Source organism: Protomyctophum parallelum (genome assembly GCF_964188405.1).
Source record: "Protomyctophum parallelum genome assembly, chromosome: 3".
Taxonomy (NCBI): domain Eukaryota; kingdom Metazoa; phylum Chordata; class Actinopteri; order Myctophiformes; family Myctophidae; genus Protomyctophum; species Protomyctophum parallelum.
Window position 1 is genome coordinate 28797596 of NC_139698.1, and position 26210 is coordinate 28823805.

At 42.8% G+C, this 26210-nt stretch overlaps 1 protein-coding gene across 1 annotated transcript; it reads left to right on the forward strand.

The window, feature by feature from the left end:
- Positions 1-649: 649 nt before the first annotated feature.
- On the forward strand, positions 650-25874 carry c4b (complement C4B (Chido/Rodgers blood group); the record flags this gene model as incomplete). Its single annotated transcript, XM_083762109.1, has 41 exons — positions 650-747; positions 1533-1722; positions 2319-2511; positions 3114-3184; positions 3268-3356; positions 3481-3569; positions 3725-3812; positions 4356-4479; positions 4734-4875; positions 5394-5506; positions 5621-5750; positions 5850-5998; positions 7282-7473; positions 8657-8803; positions 9261-9399; positions 10024-10095; positions 10776-10991; positions 11104-11215; positions 11440-11510; positions 11609-11748; positions 12246-12461; positions 13713-13767; positions 13959-14051; positions 14477-14689; positions 14780-14855; positions 15387-15576; positions 15680-15799; positions 17244-17412; positions 17892-18100; positions 18975-19136; positions 19260-19319; positions 19711-19798; positions 20038-20212; positions 20740-20830; positions 20934-21008; positions 22236-22338; positions 23118-23207; positions 24043-24129; positions 24228-24311; positions 25036-25168; positions 25516-25874. 41 exons carry the CDS (start codon positions 650-652, stop codon positions 25655-25657), a joined length of 5196 nt encoding a protein of 1731 aa, XP_083618235.1. The 3' UTR covers positions 25658-25874.
- Between the last annotated feature and the right edge of the window lie 336 nt (positions 25875-26210).

Here is a 26210-nt window from a genome sequence, read left to right on the forward strand (position 1 = left end):
CAGAATTCCTTCATGTGACGTCACATGATTTTGGGGAAATCGAAATTGAAAGGATTGTGTACTGATTGTGAAATGAAAGACATGCAGCCTCCAAAAGAAATCCTGCATGCAAGGCACAGACACAGAGACAGTCTGGCCTGAGACTAGATCAGTGATTTTAGAAAACAAAAGCTTGTGCACATTCAACACCAGTAGTTCTCAAATTGTCCATGTCAAGGACCCCCACATTAACATGTATTTCGATCAATACAATGTAGAAATACTTTGTTGCAAGTAAAAATCTAGAATTCAAAATGTACTTATTATGCAGAATGTCCCATTTAACATTTTTTTATTCCTCAAAATTGTACTCAAGTACAGTACTTGAGTAAATGTACTTTACTTTATAAAACTGCTAACCTACAGGTACATCTGTTTACAAAATCACATGACAAGCTATGCAAAGAACACAAACATAGTGTTTGTGTCCAGAGACACATCAGAGGGAATTAAGGACAGGTTGGGGGGAATTCACAGATTGAGAAATAGAGGGCGAGAGAGAGAGAGAGAGAGAGAGAGAGAGATCGAGACAGAGAGACAGAGACAGAGAGACAGAGAGAGAGAGAAACTTATAAAAGCACAGAGCTAAAACAAACGCCCACCACATCACATGAAGAGAACCTTTCAGAAGTTGGAAAGCATGGAGGTTGCCATTGGTCCTTTACTGGTCTTCATCTTCACTCTGGGCTGTGTGAGTGCACAGGACAGGTAAATGTCCTTATGTTATCACTTTGCAGTCTATTGTGCATGGCTTGTATTCACACGCTTGTGCATTGTTGTGTTGGAGGACATGTTCAGGTTAGTGCATGCAGGGATAGTCTGGGATAAATACATGATTTCACATTTGAATTATTTAGCCTCATTTTTTTCCTGTTGGGCTAGTCATTATTTGCATGCATTTTATGCATCTAGTTCAAGCAAAAACCATTGAAGCTGTAGTTATGTCTGTCTTTGATTATGGAGATGTTCTACTTCACTATCCATATTGAAGCCTCTAGAAGCAGTCTACCACAGTGCTTTATGCTTCACTATCGGCTTTTACACTCGTCTCGGCTGGCCTTCTCTCGCCGTTTGTAGAAAACAGCATTGTGTTTTATTCATAAGGCCCTGTGCGGAAAGCTCCCATTGTATTTTTAAAGCCAGAAACTATAGGGGTCACAGACGAACAATACACTTGACACTCCACAAATGAACAATGAAGGGAAACCTGCCTTCATTCAGAAAAATTGAATAAACTCCATGAACTCTCCGAAACTGGATGAACTGGTCTCTATAGAGACATGTAGGGTATTACTTGAGGATTCTGAAATGTTGTAATGTTTTTTCTTTTTTTTTTAACATTTTGGAAATTCTTTGTAAATATGTACTTGAATAAAATGTTTTAGGATTATTCCTTTATCTTTTGCAGCACGACACCGACTAAAATCTGTCCGCGGCACAAAAGTGGGTCCCGGCCCACTGCGGAACTAATCTGTTTCTGTCCAAACGTCCAGATTCTTCATCTCAGCTCCCAATGTGTTCCACCTGGGGGTCAAAGAGAAGGTCTTTGTCCAGATGGGAGGGTCCCTCCTGGACAGAGCGGTCACCCTCTACCTGGAGGCAGAGATGGATGGAAGACGGATGTCTGACAGAGTGACCACCTCCTGTTCTAAGGATGGGGAGATCAAGACAGTGGAGCTCATGGTATCAGAGACCACCCACAATACATCATATGGACACAAACACACACAGGCATGCACGCACACACTTGCAAAATTGCATATTGGATCCTACTTAAATCATTCAAGCAAAACTTCTTGTTGTCATCATTGTTTATCATGATTGTCATTCATTATATGTATGAAAGGTGCTGAAATAACACCCAAATATGAAGTGTGTAAATCAGTCAGCTCACACAGTATATGGAGCTTGGTGACATAAATGTGAGGGCCAAGTAGCGGCCCGAACTCTAGATGTGAGGACCGCATCGGCCCAAACCTCTAGTATAATCTTAATTGTGAGCTTACAGATCGGCTATTTTCGAACAATTTTGAAAATGCCTGTTATGACCAGAATTGGGACGCTCATACACATGGTTGAATTAAGAGCAGACACAGTGTCCCTACAGTATATAGCTCAAAAACAGTTAACGCACCGACCACATAACCACTTGTTTGGGGTTTGATTCCCATCTCTGTGTTGGATGTGTTGTTCCCATGTTTCTTTTCCCTCCCTCCTCCAGTCACGGTACCTTGTCCTTTTCAAAGTATCTACAGAAAGGTAATGTCTCGTCTGTATAGATAGACAGGGAGCAGATGTCAGAACTGGCCCCCTTCAGAGGAACCCCTCCCTACATCATGCTGGTGGCAGAGAGTAACTCCTTCCCTGAGACCAACGGGAGACGAGTCAAACAAACCAGGGTGTTAGTGTCCAAACACAGGGGATACATCTTTATCCAGACTGACCAGCCCATCTACACCCCCATACAGAAAGGTAAGGAAATAGAATGAAAAATGACGTAAGATGGCACAACCTCAAAACCAGTGTCAAACTGACTATTGGAAAGGGTTCCCCTATAGAGGGTCATTTGTACAGTATGATAGGATAGATAAGGGAGCGTGTATTCTAATGTGTGTTGCTGTTAGGACAGTGTTTTGTATTCTAATGTATTTTAACGTATTAATCTGTTAACTGTGAGAGGACCTCAATAGCAATAAGTCTCAGGACTTTCTCGAGTAATCCTCAAAATGCGGTACCATTGTGATTTCAAATAAATCCAATCAAATCAAAGGTTTGATCAATAAATATACAGTAGGCCTACAGTACATCAGTAACAAAATCCCACGTTGATCTTTGTCATTTATACTACTATAGTTATTGTGACACTGGCTCAGGAGGTAGAGCGAGCGATTGGGAATTGCATGCTTCCCGGTGCGCCGTGGGTTTGTGTCGAAGTGTCCTTGAGCAAGACACTTACTGCTCAGTGCTCCCGATGAGCAGGTTGGTGCCTTGCATGGTTGCCTCTGCCACTGGTGTGTGAATGGCTGAATGTAATGCACATAAATGCACCATTTACCGTTTTCTATTTATAATAGTAAGGTACAGGATATTCACTCTGGACCACACAATGAGACCACACCAGGAATCCTTCCACTTCTCTATAATAGTGAGTACAGTACATTTGTGCACTCTTTGGTTCACAGTTGTGATACTTTCAGTAAAGTTGAGCTGATCTGACATTTCTCCCAGAATGCCGCTGGAAACAGAATAATGGAGACCAATAAGCTAGCTAAAGGAGGGATACTGAGTGACTCGTTCAACATCCCTGATGTGTCAGAGTATGTTGATTATAACTGCTCTGATCGCAGGCCACATTTTACGTTACAACACGACCGCATTGATCGTCATTTCTGCGTGACACAGTAATACAATGATATCAATGATGTATGGTTTGTTGTACAGAATGGGTACATGGAAGATCCAGGCTCACTATAGAGACGATGATTCGAAAGCAAACATTGCAACAAGAGAGTTCAAGGTCCAGAAGTTTGGTGAGTATAAACAGATTTGGTATCATCTTCACCAGACATGCACATTACACTTTGGTATCAACACGCACGCACGCACGCACGCACGCACGCACACACACACACACACACACACACGCACAGTGAACATTGCTCAATGTTTTGTCGTTTCATGTCAGTGATGCCAAGTTTCGAGGTGAACATCCATTCAGAGCAGAGCTATGTGCTCCTGAACGCAGAGTGTCTGGATTTCACCATCACAGCCCTGTAAGCACTGGATTTATTACATCCCTGACTACTCTGCAAAGTGCAAATCACAAATCACTCCCTGCTGGGAAATATGACTAACTAGAAAAAATGCCCCTCGGGGCACAGGTCTCCACCAGGGCAGGTCAGGTTGTGGCCTCCTAGTGGCGCTATAATAGGTGAATATCAAAAGGGTGCCATTTTTTCTTATGCCTTGGATGGCAATTGGATGATTTGAGGCATTTTGTTCCAAAAATGTGTTTTGTCAGTTTTAACAGGCCAATGTGAAAAAGGTGGATATATTCCTAAATTGCACGCTGTGTTCATGATTTGAGGCTTTTTGTTCAAAACGGACCAATCCTGCAAATTTTGAAAGCCAATATTAGCCAATCAGGATGGAATATGAAATATCGGACAGATCTGTCTTGAGCACATGACTATTTAAGTTAAAATATGGAGGTAAGAGGTTTCTGCCCGACAGTGACGATAAGTAGGAAATAGGAATGTGCAGCCAGATTAACTGTTGCCAGTGTGGACAGTGTTTAATAACATGTTTACCTCCAGGTACTCGTACGGTAAGAAGGTGAAAGGAGCCTACCATATCCGCGTTGGAGTGATAATACCAGGCTCTGATGAAGGACCAAAAGTAAAGCCTGTCTTCATCAGAGGACTGGAGATGGCTGGCTCAGTGAGGAAAACTAAACTACAGTATAAACACAAATAAATATCTACACACTGAAATCTCCTGTTGGTTTATGAATTAGTCTGAATCATGTTTATTATCATTCACACTGTATACATCGGCATGTATTGGAAACACGCGTAATCACGTGTAATGGGTAATGAATGGAACTGTTTTTCTAGAGACTCTTAATCTTACAATCTTGATAGCCTGTGTTCAAGTGACTCCTCAATGTACTTCATTTTAAAACGTTTTTACAGATCCAGCAAGGTGAAGCGAGATACAATCTATCGACTGCTAAACTGAACGAGCATCTACAGAGACAAGTGAAAAGGGAACTGTCTGACCTGGAGCAGAGCGGAGCACAGCTTTTCATGGCCGTGTCTGTCACCGATATCTATAGTAAGGCCCCAGGGCACGGCACAGCACAGCACAGCACAGCACAGCACAGCACAGGCTTCATACACACTCATAAAGAACAACTGTTCTGTGCTCTGCCTGTGTTTCATGGCCGCCCCAATGCAAACACTTGTGTTTGATGCGGGGGAGGGGGGCAATCAAAGTGTTTGGTCAAACCATGTGACTTCCATTGGAAAAGCATTGCGAGGCGGCCATGAAACACGGACAGCACAGAGCATGTTCGTCATGTGTGTACAGGGCCGGCCACAGCACAGCACACTGTCACTGATATCTACAGTAAGGCCCCAGGGCACGACACAGCACAGCACAGCACAATATAATTTGGTGTATTTATTTTGTAACAGTAGATTCCAACCTGGAGTCCGAGCCTCATAACATTCCTTATCTAAATCTACATATCTGAATCTACACTGTCAAATCCTTTTCATTTCATAGCTGACAGTTCGCACAGAACCATGGAGCATATTCATAATGTAAATGTCTCCGCATTATTTCCACAGGTGGCGAACTACAAGAAGCAGACATTTCCCTCCCCGTCGTCTCACACCGCTACACCATTGATCTGTCTCGAACCCGCTCCCACTTCATTCCTGGCGTCCCGCTGGATGTGGTGGTAGGCATGACAAGTCAAAACAAACTGATGGGCTGGTGTGGTTGGCTATAAGACTTCCATTCACCACAGGGAATGTTTCTGTGTTGTGTGTCAATATGGTAATATTGTCGACAGGTGGTGGTGCATCTCCCAAATGGTTCCCCAGCAGCTGGAGTCCGTGTTAATGTGTCAACATCTGGGGAGATGGCTCGTCAAGCAGAAACAAACCAGCGGGGGGCAGTGTTTTCCACCTTTAATCTCCAAAGTCCCACTTCCACTGTTGCTGTTGAAGTCAGTGCAGTCAACTTATTACACAATGCTTTTAAACTCTATGCTTTATTTACTGCTGACAGTTTTGCTTAAGTGGCCTTTTTGATTCCCTCACTTTCTTTGTTTTATAATTGTTACTTGTACCTGAGCATCAGCAACAACATCCACTCTGTGGGCAAAGAGCTCAGTGTTACGTTCCAAGTTATTAACGGGCAGCCACATGATAAAACTCTATACTACATGGTAAGACCAGGGGGGCAGTCAGCCAGATATTTCGTGAAGCCTCATTTGAAATCGGTAGTTCATATAATGGCCTGTTGTGGCGCTGGACTGGACCCAAAAAGCCCCATAGCTCCATAGAGGCCCATGTATTTTGGCCCAACTTCACCTAGACTGTATTACCTTAATAAACATGGTCATGAATATTTTCTGCTTCCAGTCACTAGTTTAAAGTCTCATTTCTAATGTCATAATATTCTTTTTGGAAAATTATGGTCCCATTTATAAAATAAATGACCATAAAGTCGCGTATGTTCTGAGGGGCGTGGCTACCGTTACAGTCTATGATCGGGATCCCCCACCCACTCGAGTCAAAATAAAAACCAACGGAGAAGAAGGGGGGAAGTCCCGCCTCGTTGTCTGGGTCAGCCAATGGCCAGCTGGGCCAAAACGGAGCCAGCCAATGGCCAGCTGGGCCAAAACGGATCTTGAAAGATGGCGACTTACAGTGCATTAGAATGCAAGGGATTTCAGGCTTCATTTTACGTTCATGTTAGACCCGGGGAACGCTTTGTCCATATTTTTTACAGTCTATGGGTAAGACTGGTTAAAGGTATAGGGTAAAACAAACAAGGTATAAAACAATGTTTTTGTCAGAAGGTTAAAGTGCTATCTTCTGGTTGCAGACTAATCATCGCTAGTATAGAGTGTTTGTTTGTTGTGAAAAATATGTTCAGGTGCGTTCTAAAATGTCAGCCAATCGGAGAGAAAACCATCAGCTCCATTTTTACATAGTGTTCTAGTTCCAATTTTGTCTGCTCAGACTTAGAGTAAGGCCTCATTCACACGTATCAAACACCAATGAAGCAAATGTTTGGTTATTTTTTGGGGCCACCACAATGCTTTTCCAATGAGAGTCACATGGTTCGATCAAACATTTTTGTTTGATGAGGGGGGAGGGGCAGAACACCACCAGCAATCAGCAATCAAACACAAATGTTTAATCAAACCATGTGACTCCCATTGGAAAAGCATTGTGGTGGCCCAAAAAAACTACCAAACATTTGCTTGATTGGTGTTTGGTATGTGTGAATGAGGCCTGATTGGATACAATTGGTATCCCGAGCTGAAAATAGACCCCTTTTACTGATCAATATGTTTTTTTTCTCTCCAAATAGTTTTGTAACACGTGAAATGTTTTTTTCTTCTATAATAATTTATAATAAACGTGTGTGTGTGTGTGTGTGTGTGTGTGTGTGTGTGTGTGTGTGTGCGCGCGTGTGTGTGTGCGTGTGCGTGTGTTGCAGGTCATTAGCCGAGGGGTGCTCGTTAAACATGGCTCCCTGTCATCCGGACTGGCATCAAAAGAGCAGTTGCGGATCACAGCGGATATGACCCCATCCTTCCGTCTGATTGGCTACTACTATCACTCCAACGGTGACGTCATTGCTGACTCTGTGTGGGTGGATGTCAAGGATGAATGTGAGGGCAAGCTCAAGGTGAGAAGACTAGTTAAAGGACGGCTTCACCCATTTTCAACCTATGTAATTGGTCCTCACTAAAGCTTATGATAAAATAGTAAAAACAAATTCTCTCTGTGTGTCATGGGAGGGCTGTGGACACTTCAGAAACCCACCTACCAGTGCCACCATTGTTAGGCAGGTTTTCTTTTCTTTTTAAATGCTTCCATTATACCATGCTAACTCTCCAGGAATATAAAGCCTGCCGTTTCAATTAGCTTCGATTCCCCAACTACAATGTCCACAGCCCTTCTGAGACACAGACCAAAGCACCCAAATTGGTATCATATAAGTATAATGGGCATATACAAGTCATTTTGTTTGGGTGAACTACTCCTTTAAGTCCAAAATCTGGGTACTTCTTCCAACAATGGAAAAAGAAGATTTTGGGACTAATTGGAAAAGATTGGTCATTGTGTCAACAGTGGTCATCTGAATAAACACTCTGTATGCTTTTCCTGAAATGTAATGGTTTTGGTCTCTGTATACTGTACCGTTTTCCCCACCGACTTCAAATTTGACACACGTGTTCCACACCCCCACAGCGAGAGCAGAGCCCGGTGTCGAGTCGGTCGGACCCGCGGTTGTCCAGAACCGCCACAAAAGGCTCTGCCCGGCTCGGGACAGGGCCCCTGCCCAGTGTCCATATATGGAGCTGGCCTGTTCTGACATCACAACACTCCATGTTTGGGAATGCCTGACACAGAACTCCATATAGGGACACAGAGAGAAATAGAGCAATGTTCATACAGTATATGGTAATAAAAGGGACACATGCAGACACATGGGTGGAACGGGTACTCTGACACGGGTACAACAGGTATTGCATAGCCGGGTGGGGCATGGATCTCCAACTTCCATCGGTACCGACTCTGTGCTCTACAGCCGGGCACCTGTCTAGTACTAAATTAAAGATATCAACAAGTGACTACCGTAAACTTAGCTGTGTTTGTTGGTGCTGTTGTTATTTTAGATAACTGCATTTTTATGCATGTGCATGCATGTGTGCTTGGAAGTTACAAGCGTTCACAAACTTCACCTGGACATGTGGGTGTTATGCACACATTGATCATTATCAATGTGTGCATAACACCCACATGTCAAATGTATATTTTCATTGTCATTTTGATTTAATTCAGTGCTTGCACTCAAATACATGCAGGTCACTTCAAGTCAACATACATTTGAACCTGGGAAAATGTTAAAACTAAAGATCGACTTAGAAGGACAGAGGGCCAAAGTAGCCTTGCTGGCTGTGGACAAGGCCATGTATGCTCTCAAAGCCAACAACAAGCTCACCGCCAAACAGGTAAGCTATGGTGTCAAGTTCACATCCAAGTTCACTTAATGGCTAATCATGAAAGGCTCAGTGTATGCAGGTTGTTATTCCAACCAAACATCAGGTGACAAATATCCCATGTTTAACGTTTCCACCTATTTAAAAAAAAACATACAAGCTCGCAACCCTTCAAATCGATTGCAGCTTGTTGTGAGCTAGTAGACCGGCAATTTTCACTATGAAATATAGCTTGAATTCATAACGCATTTGTGTAAGCTTGGATCCTGGGGAGAGACCACATTTATCCTTTTGCTGTAATATTACACAATTAGCCGTGTCAATATGGCTGCCTGAAAAAGTTCAGTTAGCAAAAATACCTGTAGTGTTCAGCTTGAATAAAAGCCTGCATATTACCCTACCATGGCACAGACCTGATTTGAACTACACTGACACTGCTGACACTGTTCTTTGACTCTTGTGTGTCCAGGTGTTTTCCTCTATGATGTCTTATGACCTGGGCTGCTCATATAGCGGAGGATCGGACCTCGTTTCAACATTAAACGATGCAGGCCTCGCATTTCTCTCTCCATCTGCATCTGCGTCACAGCAGTCAGTAATGAGAAAGGGTACGGGTTGTATAATTATCTGCATTATGTTTCACATTAGTATTGTTCACTTAAAGCTGCTAAAACTATGTGGGCCCTTCCAGTGAACAAGGAGAATTGTGATAACAAGCCGCTGTGTTCCAAAACAATTCAAAAACAAAACATTGGCTATATAATCAGTTTCAGTTTAAAGTTTTGATATTTTATAGTTTAGATATTTGTCTGATATTATGTTTCAGCAATCAGTTTATACTTAGTTCTTTTAGTTGAGACATTTGGCTCAACTAAAAGAACAGAGCGAGGGAGAATGAGTGAATAAATAGGGATTTAAGTGTCTCGTTCAAGGACATTGGCTAGGGAAGCTAGGTATATTCAAACAGTAGGCTATTTATGTAAGCATGCAGGAATGTCGGTATGTTCCCACAAAATTAGACCAATCACATCTCCTTCTGCCATATGCATCGCACCAAAGTAAAACTTTTTTCATGGCAACGGCAAGATGTATTATAGCTGATATGATACATAAATAGTCCATGATAATCTATGCGTGTAAAACATTTTTTCCCCCCTCGGAAATCTCCTTTTTTAAGCTGATTTGTACGTATAGGGGAAGTATTTACCATTACCATATGATGTCTTTCCCAGGGTTTGGTTGTGAATCACGCCCTACACGGAATAGGCGCTCGTTGGACCTACGGCAAGCATTTCAAAACTTAAGTAAGTAATGCTCTGTTTTTCTTTGTGAAGCAATAGGTTCCGCTGTGGTTCATAATGTGAAAACTGAGAACACAACAAACAAAATGTCGATGATAATAGGCGAGCACCAATATGAGCAGTAACAGAGTTGCAATGTTGCAATGCTGATGGAGAAAAGGCAAATTCAACATTTTGTCATACAACAAAGTGCAACAAAGAATGAACTAGCCATTAAGTTAGATCATACCATGGCTGGGGCGACCCGATAGACGACGTGTACCTCATGGGCTTTAAAATACCTGACAGCGAGTCCCCAGTTCGATTCCGGGATAAGTTGGAAACATGTGTTCCATATTATTGACTCCATGTGTGACTGGTGTATGTTCATGAGGTTCAAAATATAGAGCTACAGTACACGGCCCACCATCGATCCGACCGTTATGTCTGAGCCATAGTGCCAGGGCCTTTGTCAGAGTACCCATTGTACCCGTCTGTCTGTGTCCCTTTTGTGCCAATGTCTTTTCTGAGGTCCTCCTAACAATATCCATAGACCATTCTGCTTACTGTTGCAATATTTGAGGTTGCTCCACAAGACCTTCACATAACTCGGAATGTTAAAATATACACCGGCTTGAACAAAACAATAAATAAAACAAAATGTATCACCAATATATGTTTCTCCCATGTGTTCACTACTACAGAGTCAAACTACACTGATGAGACGTTACAAAAGTGCTGTTCCAGCGGTCTCGAACGCATTCCCATGAAGCGAACGTGCGAAGAAAGAGCACAGAGAGTTTCTCAGCTCAACACAGACACAGATGCCTGCACCGAGGCCTTCCTTGAATGCTGCCGCCAAGGAGAAAAGCTGAGAGAGAGGAGAAGGGAAGAGGTCGCTCAGAGAGATTTTTCAAGAAGTGAGAATGATTTGTCATATCACAGACGTTCCATTTTAGTTTTTGTACTTTAGAGCTCAACTTGATAATTAAATGGAGTTTAATCACAGACCAATATCTCTTTGTCCCTTAGCTGCAAGTGAATCGGACATTGAAACATTCTTTGACGAAAACACTGAAAACATTCGGCGACATTTCCCTCCAAGCTTTGCATTTGCAGAATTTGATGTAAACGGTGAGACAAGGTAGGATGACACTTAACAACATAAGCAAAATGATATGAATACGGCAGTTTGTTAGTTGTAATATGAGTGACGTTGGGATTCAACAAGCTTCATTACTTTCACAGTAGCACTGCTTCTTAAAAGAGTTTTAGTAAAGCAGTGCAGCAATGGTCTAAAATATCAAGTTATTCACAATTGATACCAGAATCACTATTTACACAAGAAACTAATTACATTATTTTTAGTCGCTCTTGGAACTTGCCTGACTCCATCACCACATGGGAGATAATAGCTGTCAGTCTGTCTGCAACTCATGGTAACCATGAATTCCCCTTTATCATCATCAGTTGGATCTTTGAATCTTGAAATGATTCCGAGAAATTCACTGAATGATTCACCCCTGCATCTCTTCAGGTTTTTGCGTAGCCGAACCCTACGAGTTCAAGGTTTTTAAGAAAATATTCGTGTCGCTGAGACTGCCTTATTCAGTGAGACGATACGAGCAGATCGCCATCGAGCCCGTCATCTACAACTACGGTGACAAGGATGTGCAGGTACTAAATGCCAACGTAGATGGAGAACAGTGTCTCTCTAACCTTTTCATTTCAACCACCCACAGTATTATAGGGAATATAGGCCACAGACCCTCATAACTCAGAAAGTGTATATTCTCAGAGTTACAGAACTGTATGGGTCCATTTTGGTTCCTAACCCCCTGTCATTTAGCTGGGGACCGCCTTATGGATACCTGTAAGAACAGCTCTTTTTGTTAGCAGACTCACTGTACTATACAGTGTAGGTCAAGGTCATATACAATAGCATACAGTATACTATATTCAATATCCAGACTCACCATGTTTTGTTTTTTTACTTCAGGATTGTTTAATTTATTTCTTGACCACAAGGTTGTAGAGACCACAAGGTTATAATGTAGTTCACATTAAATTAGCTATAGGCTCATTGTTGAACAGTTGTAAAGTCACTCTGGATAAGAGAGTCTACTTAATGACTAAACTGTAAATGACTCTAAAATACTTGCCTTTCTTTGTAGATAGCGGTGCACATGGCCCAAACCCCAGGTCTCTGCTCTCCAGGCTCGGCCACCTCTACAAGTTTTGTTAACGTCACAGTGCAGAATCAGTCCTCCCAGCTGGTCTCTTTCTCCGCTGTCCCTATGGAAACAGGGGAGATACCTATCAGAATACAGCTCTACAGTATATCAGATGAGTGGGGCCTAGATGCTGTTGAAAATATGTTGTCGGTTTCGGTAAGTAGCTCGCACGTTCCTCAATTCATTGTTACGATAAAAGTAAAGGGGTGTAGTGGAAGGGGCGCTCCCCCACTTATAAATATATTTTTGGGGGGCACGGTGGCACAGTCGGTAGTGCTGTCGCCTCACAGCTAGAAGGTCCTGGGTTCGATTCCTGCTGTGGGCGCTGGTAGGGGTGCTCTCTCCCCCGCGTCATCAGTGCCCATACCCGAGGCGGGGTTGGCGAAAGGGCCTTTCTGTGTGGAGTTTGCATGTTCTCCCTGTGTCCCCTAGGGTAGGTAACCTCACAAAAAACATGCAGTAATCCTGGTTACTAAACTACCTCCCCCTGGCCAGCGGCACAAATCCAAACAAGAGTACACGACAAAGTCCATACAAACATGACAAATTAGTCCGACCACAGCAGAAGGCACAATGACTATCCAATAAGCAGGGAGAAATTATTTAAAACAAGATAAAACATACATAAACTAGAAAAAGTGCCCCTCAGGGCACAGCTCTCCACCAGGCCAGGACATGTTGTGGCCTCCTGGTGGCGCTATAATAGGCCAATGTGAAAAGGGTGCCATTTGTTCTTACACCATTGATGACGGCAGTTGGATGATTTGAGGCATTTTGTTCCAAAAATCCACCTGTTGGTGGCGCTATAACAGGCCAATGTGAAAAGGGTGAGATATATTCCTCAGCCTAGTAGGAAATTCTGTGAAAAATGTCATGTAAATTGCACGCTGAGTTAATGATTTGAGGCATTTTGTTTCAAAAGGGCCAAACCTGCAAACTTTGAAAGCCAATGTTAGCCAATTATGATGGAATATGAAATATCGGACAGATCCATCTTGAACACATGACTATAGAGATAGAGACAACAAAAGAAAATAATGGAAATACAGATACTGTGGGTATAGCTGTAGAGTGATGAACACACCAGGTAGATGAAAGACAATCTGGCAGAGAACAGAGGGAAATGGGCTGGTAATGTACAGACAGTATATACTGTATACAGTAACTATACAAGACGTAATGATAACATATCTAGTGGCATGTGGGTCTTCGTCATCGTCAATCCTCCCATACACGCTTGCCCGACTGCATCAGATATCAGAATAATATGTGATATTCCTCTATCCAATGAGATGTTTTTGTCCGTTTTTGAAGTACGAACCACAGGCTAGAAATTTGATTGATTAACCATTCAAATACAACACAACGACGAAAAGACCAATTCAACACTTTTCTCTTATGTTTTAGACAGAGGGAATAGTGGAGAGAGAGGAAGTTGGAGCTAAAACGGTAAAACTGGATGGTGAGATGTTGAAATTTGTTTGTCAGTTTATATGTATACGCACAATGTGTACATGTGAACATATATTTGTACGTAATGTAATGAACTCATCTTTCAGTCGTGCTTTAATAGTGTCATTCATCTCTCCCAACAATTGAACAGTGCACTTCAATCACCTGCCAACAATCTCTTTCTTTCCATCGTTTTGGCAGGGAAGAGCAGGTCTTCCATCATTACCATAGATGGAAGTCTGCCACATGAAACTGTCCCTGACTCCTCCTCCAACATCTTCATCAAGATGGAAGGTGTGTGTGTGTGTGTGTGTGTGTCCGTGCGTGTGTGCGCATCCCGCATGTGTTTGTGCGTGCATATGTGCATACGTGCATGTACTATGTGCACAGGTAAACTCTGTAGATTCTCTTTACTCTCCATTTACCAAAAACACAGCATGTATACTTGTGTGATTTCACCACATGAACCCATGTCCCTATTCTTGGCATGTCATAACAGGCAAACTGTCTGAGAGAATAGCAGAACATTCAGCAAGAATAGGCCAACATTCTGTGAAAATAGCAGATCTACGAGCTCACAGCGTTGAGCTTGCCTTGTAGTAGATCATATTTGACTCGTACATCGGAGTATACAGCATACTGTCTAAGTGGTTATGGTTGAGGAGTTAAATCACTGAGGTTGAAATTGACCGTAACTGTATGCTTCTATATCCAATCAGGGACAGGGGATGGCTTTGGTGAGGCTACTGCCCGGACCCTCCTCTCACCTGAGGGTGTTACTGGTCTGCTCAGGCTGCCTTTTGGTTGTGCAGAGCAGACCATGAAGATGTTGGCCCCTACGGCCATAGCCCTCCGCTACCTTGATGCTGGTCAACTTTGGCATCAGCTGCCTCCGGGCACCAGAGACAAGGCCTTCCACACTGCAGAGCAAGGTGAGCGTTTGGGGAGACACGTTTCATGGGATTGTTTTAAAGTGTTATGTGGGGAAATCACACAATGACAATTACAATTCTCTTCCTCAGGCTATATGAGAATTTTAACTTTCAAAAAAGGAGATGGATCTTATGGAGCATGGGTTACGAGGCCGTCAAGTTATTGGTGAGTAAAGTTGCTCAAAGTAGCTAAGTGGCTTTCAAGGTGGGGTCCCCCAGGGGTCCTTGAGGGGTTCTAAAGGGGTTCCCAGGCAAATTAGTTAATATTCTATCACAATCAGCTCATCCACTAGAACTATATTTACAGGCTGCTGTGTTTTCGGATCTGTGAATTCCGGGTGCGCCTTTTTGTCTCCGTTTTTCCGAAAGTTTGCAGTTTGCAAACTCACTATACTTTAACTGTTATAAAATAACAGATCTTCAATAGGTTAATATACTTTTTTAAACATTTAAAACATTCTTCGATTTCTTTTTATATGGAGGCCCAATACATTTGGGGGTCCTTGACTGTTTGAGTACCACTGTTAAGGTCTTTGTAGACTGGACGCGTTTTTCGGAAAACCGATGGAAAAAATGCTGCTGAAAAAATCTGCAGCAGTGTGCAGGGACCCTTATGCTCTTTTCTCTACAAAATCTAAACCCAATCTCCCCATTTCCTTTCTCCCCCCCTCTTCGTTGCCTTTGCATGCGTCCTCAGGCTCACAGGCCTTGTAGTTAAAGTTCTCTCCATGGTGGCAGAGCGCCAGACAGTGAAGGTAGCGCAGGGGAGGAGGACTTGGTTTGTGTCTCTAGAGGAGATCACTCTCTCTGCCGGGTACCTGGTCTCTGTGCAGAGAGAAGACGGCTCCTTCAGCGACCCACATCCCGTCGTGCACAGAGAGATGCAGGTAACAGAAACATACTGTACATGTGTGGTGTGATCAAGAAACATACAGATGCCAGTGTGATGGAGGTGACATGACCCAATCTCCCTGTTGTTTTTTACTGTAGGGAGGCATGGGAGGCAAAGAGCAAGAAGCATCCATGACTGCTTTCATAACTATTGCACTGAAACGGTCCCTGAAATTCATACATTCATACAATTCATCGGCGGAAGAGAGAAAACGTGTGGTGAGCTCGAACACCTCCATGAACATGATGCCGGCAGTAATGATGCTTTTGTTAGTGGTTTTCTAATACTAAATTATATGAAATCTACAAAAAGTACATACACAATAACTACATTTTACATCTGTTTTCTCCCTCTCCTGATGGAGAGAGGTAACTGCAATAATGTCCAAACTACAATAAAGATGTACTCAGGCACAATATAGGGCTCCATTTCCGTTCAATCTTTCTAAATACACAGTTTTTGGGGTGAGCATAAGGAGGGATGAGGTAGCCTGACTAGTCTGTGCCTGAACATCTCCATCGAGGCGCACGCTGCGCACCGCTCTACCAAACTAATTTGGCATTACGGGTGGTTTTAAATTCCACTGTCGCTTTCCCAAATGTATGCGACCAAAATAGCAAGTATGGGGAAATCGTGCCAACACGCCCTTGACCACACCTCTAGGCGTAAATACCGATAGCAGTAAATAGATAATGGTTGACCCTGGACCAAAATACCATTAAGGGACATAGCAAGCTCCCCTATATAGTGTCCAATCTGGTGGTACCGTGTCATTTCCGATCCTGCCGCAAAAGAACAAGGAGGCGCGCTCGTTTAAACCGCGATCGTTTTACTACTAGTAGGGCGGGGCAAAGCCCCGTTAATAGTTTTTGGATTAAGGTTGGTGAGGGGTACGTTAATAGTTTTTGGATTAAGGTTGGTGAGGGGTACGTTAATAGTTTTTGGATTAAGGTTGGTGAGGGGTACGTTAATAGTTTTTGGATTAAGGTTGGTGAGGGGGCCCAGGCGGTGGCGTAACCGTCTGGGCACCCGACTGGTAATCCAGTCGCAGTGTGCCGCGGGTTCGACTCACGAGCCCGACACGGCCATTACTGCATGTCTTCCCCCATCTCTCTCCCGTTTCCTGTCAGCCTACTGTCTGTCCCTTGAAAAAACCAATAAAAAGGCGTAAGCCGCAAAAAAATATCTTAAAAAAAAAAAGAAAAAGAAAAAAGGGGGTACGTTAATAGTTTTTAGATTAAGGTTGGTGAGGGGTACGTTAATAGTTTTTGGATTAAGGCTGGTGAGGGGTGCATTAAAAAGACTGGATTAAGGTTGGTGAGGGATGCGTTGCTCCCCTGCTTGCGGTTATGTTTAGGTTAGAGTTAGAGATAGGGTTAGTACTAGTAGCAGGGTAAAACGAGCGCGCCTCCTTGCGGCAGGATCCATAAACACGCGGTGGTACCATCTGCTTCAAATATCTTTATTGACATCGTCGACCAATACAGTATGTGTCCTACCAGACACCAGGGTCAAATTGTCTTAATGCAAGAGTAGGGAGACCACCTTCAACCGCACATGTACTATTTATATTGTTTACAATACTGTACCATACACATGGGTTAACTTAAAATAGTCCTGGATTGTGGCTAAAAGTCATTTGTTTATGCTGTTTTTCATTAGGAGAATAGCATCTCTCGGTCGACGGCATACCTCCTAAGACACATGGATGGACTGCAGAGGCCCTATGCTGTTGCCCTCACAGCCTACTGCCTGTCTCTCTGCCTGCCACACACAGAGAGAGATGCTGCAATCGCCTGGAAGAAACTCCAGGCATTGGCCACGGAACCAGGCACGTCCCATCTGCAGTAAACAAACCACGTATAGACGGAAAAAAGCAGTCCAAGTACAGTTGTACATTTCACTGAGAATAGAGGATTTAAGTGGTTAAACTCTGTCCTGTTAATGTTCACTCGGAGCTGATGGAAGGCATGGCGCTCCACCTCAGCAATCCATCTCCCAGGGGTCTAGTGCATTGTAAAGGGGACAGACTCCCGCGTGTTGCCGGCTGATACCAACAATAAGCCACGCCCGACCTACTGTTTTAATGTGACATCCGGTGACCACGCGTCCCGGTTTTGCAAGCTGGGTGTACAGTGTGACGTTACGGTTTTCAACATTCAATAACAAAACATCCTGGTTTTCACCCAAAATTGAAATAACATTTGTTTTTAGCAGATCTATGATCTCTTAACTCGCAATGCTAAATAATAATAATGCATAATAAATAACAAAAAATCATCCTAGTTTTTGTCCGTTTCCCCTCACCAGATAAAGATGGTTGTAGGTCATGGACAGCCAGTGCTGCAGCGCTGAATGAGGAGGGGGCCCGCACGCCGTGTGCCGAGGCCGTGTCTGTGGAGACCACAGCCTACGCCCTCCTCACAGCAGTGGCACGCCAAGACACCGCATGGGCAAAGAGCGCCGCCTGCTGGCTGACTTCACAGGAGAACTACGGGGGAGGCTTCAAATCAACTCAGGTCATTTGAATGCCAAACTGAATGAAAGTGGCAGAGCCAGTACAGTGAGCTGTAAAGGGGCAACAAGTCATTTTCTATTAATCATTGCTATGATCTGTAGTAAAACAGAAAATGCATTTTCAGGTCGGGATACCAATTTTATTCAATCAGGAGAGTGATAAAGGATAAAAAATTGAAATTGGAAGTGTTGACACATAATGGGCAGACTCAATTGGAACTAGAACAGTGAAGCGGAAAAATTAGTAGTCTCTCCTGATTCGCTCAAACTGGCTACCTGCTTGAAGAATGTTAGACTTGACTTATTTGGAACTATAGACAGCTTTAAAGTTTAAGGCTCGAGTCGCTCGAGTCGTCTTGAGAGCAGAAATATGATCAGATTTGCCCCAGTAAATCCACAGACGCTGAACAACATTGCACATTCCCATGTATCACTAACATGTTTATAGTTACTGTAGCGTAATGCTTTATGCACAGTTCTGCTTTTCTGTACAAACAATGCCATGGATATTTAATTAATTATATAGGGAAGGGCAGAGCTGTAGACTTGATTTGAATAATAATGAGTTGGATGCAATGCGACGTGCAAAAGTTGTGATGTGTGACTTGGCTTTTCTTGAAATGGGACTTGAAACTGAAACTCAGATTTGTCTAAAATGACCTGTAAATGTGAGAATTTATTTGGACTCACACAGAGCTCAGATACTTAAATCAACTATGTATGTACATATTAATTTGATGTATTACCTTGTGTTGTCCTTGCTTACTGCAAGTCACTGTGGATTAATAGCGTCTGCTAAATGCCAAAATATACATTTCAAAACAACTGTCTTGGTTCTGGGGCTATGTGTTATAACTGCACAAATACTGTGTTTAGGATACCATCATAGCCTTGGAGGCCCTCTCAGAGTATGATCTGTCCAGAACCACCTCCCCAGAACCCACCAACGTGGACATACTGTTCTCTGTCCCGGGAAAAAGTACAGTTGTGGAGCTGGCACTGAGGAATAACAACGATAAGGTGGAAACAGAACTGAAGGTGACACCCATAGCAGTCCTGTCCCATCCTGTTCACCTACACTGCCATCACTTTTTGTGTTTTTAAAATACTTTGTCTACCTCTTGATTTGCATTCAATCTTTTTCTCTTGGTCTATCCTTAGAAATTAATGGGGAACCAGATAACTATGCAGCTAACAGGAGTGGGGGAAACCAAGATAAGGGTGAGTGAGGTAGGCCCAGGCCGTAGCGTAACGGTCTGGGCACCGGACTGGTGATCCAGTCGCGGTGTGCCGCGGGTTCGACTCCCGGACCCGACACGGCCTTTACCGCATGTCATCCCCCCATCTCTCTCCCGTTTCCTGTCAGCCTACTGTCTGTCCCTTAAAAAATCAATAAAAGGCGTAAGCCGCAAAAAAAAAAAAAAAAAAAAAAAAAAAAGGGTGAGTGAGGTTGATTAACTGCCATGTCTGTGCAACTCTTGTATCATGGAAATCAAAGTGTAAGCAGGTCTTCATTCAAATCACTTTCAGTTATTATGTATTGTAGTTGCATGCAGAAGTTATTGAAAGTGCCTGTCATAGATTAACAATGAATAAGCCGTCTTTCTGGCAGGTTGTAAAGGTCTACCATTTAATGGAACCCAAGAAGTGTGAACTCCTTTTAATCCAAGTCAAGGTGGAGGGAAAAGTGCTGTATAGTGGTGAGTACACAGGTTAGTTAGGGCATTTATTTTTTCTCTCTTTTTTTCAAAATTAGTCAAATTAAACAAATTAGCTGCAGTTATATCAGCAATTTTTTGCCCATATTTTGTGACACTGATGGTGCCATTGCCTTTTGGTTTCAACACATTTGCATAGAAAACAAGCAATATTTAAACAAGAAACATGAAAGCAGGCAAGATAATCATTTTAAGACCCCCGACTGGTTTATTCTCACCAGCTAAGATCGAGGAGAACTACGACTACTACGATGATGGAGACTATCAGAGTGTTGTGGGAGAGGAGCCTGTCCCACAATCAGCCATCGAGTGGTTCGACGCTCGGACCAGACACAGGAGAGACACACAGCACAGCCTCAGTTCACTCAATGCTGTGGACTATGAAGTGTGCATCAGGTCAGTTAACCACTAGAAACATGGCAGCACCCGTATCGTGGGGAAAGCTGATAGCCGATCGACAAGGTCACAATGTGTTAAAAGCTGGCCGACAAGCTCACAAAGCAGCTAAATCTTTCCTCACAATAACAGAAAACGGAAAAGACACTAGCATAGAACCCTGAGGGACTCCGCTCAACCTTTATGGTTTAGGTGGCTAAACACAGAGCCTCATCGCAGCCTCCATGAGTGCACGACTGCACGCACCCTTGCCTTGCACCCCGCCACACACACATACACACACCGTCTGTCTGTCTGTCGTTCTGACATAAATTCAATCTATGTGACTATATCATAAATGAACGTTTGTGCAGGAGTTAAGCCATCTATATTGACGTCTGACCGTGTTTCTGGAGCTAATCTCACAAACTGATCAGCAGATTTCTTCAGTACTAGGCCACAGACAGAAGTACCTCCACAATGTATGTTCTGTCTGTCTTTAGTGCCCTGCCTGCACTATCAACATGTCTGTCTGTCTGTCTGTCCAGTCATAGTCTGAGTAGAAACCTCACAGGAATGGCCATCGCAGATATCAGACTGCTAAGTGGCTTTGAGGCCCTAACCACAGATCTGGAAAAGGTGAGTCACCATCATCCTCTTCAACATCATCATTGCTATTAGGGTTCTCCTCGATCAAGGAACCAGGACTTGGACTGAACTCTTGTCTCCTGTGCTTCCACAGCTGAAAGATACACCAGAACAATACATTTCACATTATGAAGTCATCCAGGGAAGAGTGGTGCTCTACTTTAATGAGGTAAGATAATGTACAAATTATATTAATGCTATTGTGCAAATTTTATTTTGTCTCCACCAGGCCGAAGGCATGGGGGGAGAGTATGCTTTGCACTCCGTCCGTCCGTGTGTCGGTCCGTCCGTGTGTCCGTCCGTGTGTGTGTCCGTCCGTGTGTCCGTGAGCAGCTAATCTCGGCCACCGTTAACCCGGTCATGTTTTGCACTCCGTCCGTCCGTCCGTGTGTCCGTCCGTGTGTGTGTCCGTCCGTGTGTCCGTGAGCAGCTAATCTCGGCCACCGTTAACCCGGTCGATGCCAAATTTTGCACACACACTCCCTGGATGCCAACGATGAACCTCTGCCCCAAACTTTCCAGAACGGCCTGTTATAGCGCCACCAGGAGGCCGCTTTGTGCAAAACAAGTTTTTGCACAGTACACCTACAGATTTTGTCCAAACATCACGCAAATTGGTACACAGTCTCTCTAGAGCCATTCAACGAAACCGGTCTTTCAGATTTCTCAGACTCCATCCTGATTGGTTAAGATTGGCTTCCAAAGTTCACAGGAGTTTCAAACAAAATGCTGCAAATCACACATCGCGTGATTTCCGTGAAATTGTGCACCCACATTCCCACTAGGCCGAGGACGAAATGCCACATGAACAATTTCAACTCAGCCTCAAGGTGGCGCTATAACTGGCCGAAAAGTGTTTTTACCTCTAACTGCACGGATCTGTGGATAACTTTGTATGCCAACTCCCTAGAGGCCAAGGAAGAACGTTTACTTTTGTTGCCCTTTTATCCAACCACCAGATGAAGGCAAGCTGCAATGTCCTACATTCCTACCCTGGTGGAGACCGGTGCCCAGAAGGGCACTTTTTCTAGTTTTACTATGTTGCTTAATAGCCTACATTTTTGCTAAATTATTTCAGAAGGGATTTTTTTATGTACCGCCACTGGCCAATAGACACTGGCCCAGTGTCATTGGAAATTAACAAAAAAGTATATTGTCTCTGTCGGGTCATATGTCCAAAACTGTTAAAAACTTTTCAGGAAGCAAAAGCATCAAAAGTAGCAGATCTGCAAGCTCAACATGTGGCGTGAGCTTGTATATCTGCCACTTTTGACTGCCATCAAGTAGGGCGTTAATTTATAAAAAGCACAAAAACAAAAGAAGTAAAAAAGAAAATGGAGATAGGAGATTTCTGTCCGACAGCAACAAAATTGTGCTATTTTTACTTCCATGCTAGCTCATGAGCCCCAGAGAATGCATCACATTTGGGGCAGTACAGCATGTTCCTGTTGGCCTTCTACAGCCTGCCTCAGCCTCAGTCTATGACTACTATGAGCCAGGTAAGCACTGCTGGAAAGTAACACTTAGTAAAGTACTGTACTTTTTTTTTCTCCCTCTTCTTTTTTACTTTACTGGAATGTTTTTTTTTTTTTAATTTGTAGCCTACTCCACTACAATTCTTTCAACACTATATATTCTTTCAAGTTACAGGACCTAGCCAGAGTATTTCTACATTGTGGTATTGATAATTTAGCTTAAGTAAATTAAATTGAGTACTTCTTCCACCACTGCAGGTAAGCAGTATGCTTGTTTTGTTTTACTGTTCTAATCTAATATGTTCTGAATATATAAGTCACTGGCTGGCCTTATACTGTATCTCCATAATTCATCCTTTTACTTATTTATTCATTTCTTCACAAATTAATGCCCTACTGGCCTACTTTATACTTTGTAGTATGACAGCTGTGTCATGCTAAAGCAAAGAAAATAGCCAAATTACAAGCTCACAATTTGCATCGCGATGTGACACCTGGATGTACTAATATAGCAAAAAGAAATTGGTTGAAAAAAAACGTAAGATAAATGTGCCTGTATGGCAAATCCAATATATAGGGTGGCCAATTTGAAAGAGGGTTTTTATGTAATGCAATTTAACCAGTGCAAAGTATTAACCAGAGCTTGTGACTAAAAATACTATACATTGAACACAAGGTTTCCACCTGACAGCAACGGTAGACTGTATGTTCTGTCTCTGTGAAATCACCTTTAAGGGACTGGGTCATCTGTGTTTCATTTAGCAGGGACTACACTGCGTCTCTGTGTTTTCCTTCCTCCACAGACAGAAAGTGCACTGTGTTCTACTCTGCCCCCCACAGAAGCAAGATGGTCTCCAAACTTTGTTCAGGGGATGTGTGCCAATGTGCAGAAAGTAGGCCTTTTTATTCCAACCTCTATCCTCATAGACACGCACATGCACGCACGCACATGAATGCACTCGTCACGTTAACTTGCCGCAGAAAGTTCTATAAGTTCATGAGACCAGAGAGCACATCTTTGCAGTTTTAAGACTGGCTTGTTCACACAGGGGAAGTGATCATACACTGCAAAGAACTTTATATTGGCATGAGAAAACGTACGTTTACATTGCCAAAGCAAGTGTAAAAATATAATAACAATTTAAGAAAATGCCATGGGGATACAGGATACAGTTGGTGGGTAGCATTGTGTTTACCAGAGCTATGTCAGTTGTCACATTGCGTTGTTAGAGTATATATATACACATGTTATATACAGTGTATAAAGCTTTTTGAAACAAATACCTGTAATCTTTTGCATTCACTTTTGGGACAATTAGCAGCATTTTTCTCAAAAGTATTAAAATAGTATACAAAAAAACATGTCATATTTAAAATATGTTTAAAGGTGGCAGCTCATCTTTTGCGCTGCCATCTTTTGCGCCCCAACAGTAGTAGTTTGTCATTGCCACATATTTGCTGTACATCCACTCCCGATAAGATCCCAGATGAAGATAGAGTTCACATCCGGGCCTTTGAACTGTACTTGAGTGTACTGTATAGGGATAAAATAAAACTGCTGAATCCGGACAGTACTTGGGCAGCGACTGATGACATTTCATAGGTTCACGAGAACACAAGTACATACAAATCATAGTCATTGAGAGATGCCCTTAGTGTAATAGCATGCATAATACAGGGTTTGCTGTTTTTCTTTCACACATTCATACATTCTTTTCCTTTCTCGAGGACCCTGCCATAAGGAGAGGAGTACATTTCGAGCACAAAGAAAGGACCGCCAGCGACATGCTTGTTACTTCCCTACAGTGGATTATGGTAAGTACAGCAAGGAAGGGTCCAAATAAAAGCCCTAAACGATACATAACAAAAATGATAGTCATTATAAATATTCTTTGTGTGTTTGTTTGTTTCAGGATTCATCGTTGAGGTCATCAATGTCTCTGTGAAGAGCAACTTTGAGCTTTACACCGCCAGAGTGCTGGAGGTGCTCAGGGCAAGTAAGTCATACTAATAATTTCCCAGTTTGATATGTATTATGTCAGGATTCTCATTTCAAACCAGTTCAGAGTGTCTTCACTGAAAATGAATTGATTGTCCTGAACTGAGAACCGTTTCACGGACGGTATTGTGCAACCACCAAGGTTCATTTGGTGGTTCTTCTGGTGCAAAAGGGGCCCGATAATGTACAAAAAGGAACCACTTGTCCATTTGGTTCAATTTGTACAGACCGGTAACTTCTCAAGGACCTCTGGGAGTCCCCGGACACAAATACTATGTCTATTTGGAAATACAGACTGAATTCCCACTCTATATCCGTTTTCATCTAGAATGGTCGTTGAGTTACTGACAATTGTCTTCCTTGAAACATCGAGATTCAACTACATATTGTTGCTGTTGGGCACAAACATCATTGTGCCGAATATTTAAACTTTATATAAACTTTAAACTAATTTAAACTCTTTTTCATCAATTAAAGCCCTACCTGATCACACGAAAGCATCAAAAAGTAGCAGATCTGCAAGCTAGAGCGTTTGAGCTTGTACATCTGATACTTGTGCTTGTTTTTTAATTTGAATCCTGAAACGTAACAGTTTTGGACATAATATGAGGTTGCCACCACGACAGTGTGATATTCGTCTGGCTTATTATTAACCAGGCTAACAACATCTATGTTGTGCATAAATGTACATGAAGGCCATCATCGCTTTTTGTGCATTACAGACGAAGACGTGCTGGTGAAGGTGAGCGACACTCGCGTGTTCGCCAAAAGGCTTCAGTGTAAAGGGAAGCTGGTCACAGGCAAACAATATCTCATCATGGGCAAGGATGGCAAAACCACAGACTCCAACGGAAAGTAAGTGTCATCGACGGTTAATTTGTCACATGCAATGCATCGTGCAGACAACACATGCATCACGTGCATCCTCTGGTGGTGTTCTGTGATCACACGGTCCATTTTTAAAAGTGCAATCCTGTGTGTAAGACTGCGAGGTCAGCAGGCGCCCCCAACACGGAGTGTTTTTAATTGAACTATGAGAGACTACAAATGGATAGGCTACATTAACAATGTCTGCCTAAAATATAAAAAGCTAAATATATGAATACTGTATAACTGGATTATGTAGGCTTTAGCTTATGTTCATATTCTATATTGCTCTCTCTCTCCCTCTCTGTCCCCCTCTCTCTCTCTGCTCTCTCTAGGATGCAGTATCTGTTGGAATCTAACACTTGGATTGAACAGAAGCCTGGAGCAACAGAATGTACAAAGACCTCAAACAATCGTTATTGCAAATGGTTTGACGACTTTGTGTTAGAGTACCAAACAGACGGCTGCAAACAGTGAACGTTCTCCCATGCTTTGGTAGAACATCATCTGCCAGAAACGCTTAGCGCCACATCCATGGTAATGGCTTTAAACTTGCAAATGCCACTGCTGCCGAGATACAGTATAGTCTGGCAGAAACCTCATATCTCCAAATTATAACTGCTTTTGTTGTTTTGAATTTTTTGAAAAATTAACGCCCTACTTACATCACAAGCGCAAAAGCGTAAAAAATAGATTGGCTACTTTTGTTATTTTAATCCTGAAAAAGTAAAAGTTTTGGACATTATGACGTTTTCAACGTCATCACCTCTGAGAAGACGCTGCCACTGGCTGAAACATTACTTAAAAGTATTTTAAAACGTGTACTATAGGCACTATGCTATACATATGTACTATGGCGTGCTATGACTATATACAATACAATTATAGTGCTGTCTACATAACATGCTATAAGTCTGTGTCAAATGCTATCTAAGCCAACAGAAATGCTATCTAAGGGGTTAGGGTAAGTGCTACGGGCCATGATGGAGTCTGAAAAGGTGGGTTTTCAGGCTACGGCGGAAGATTGGGA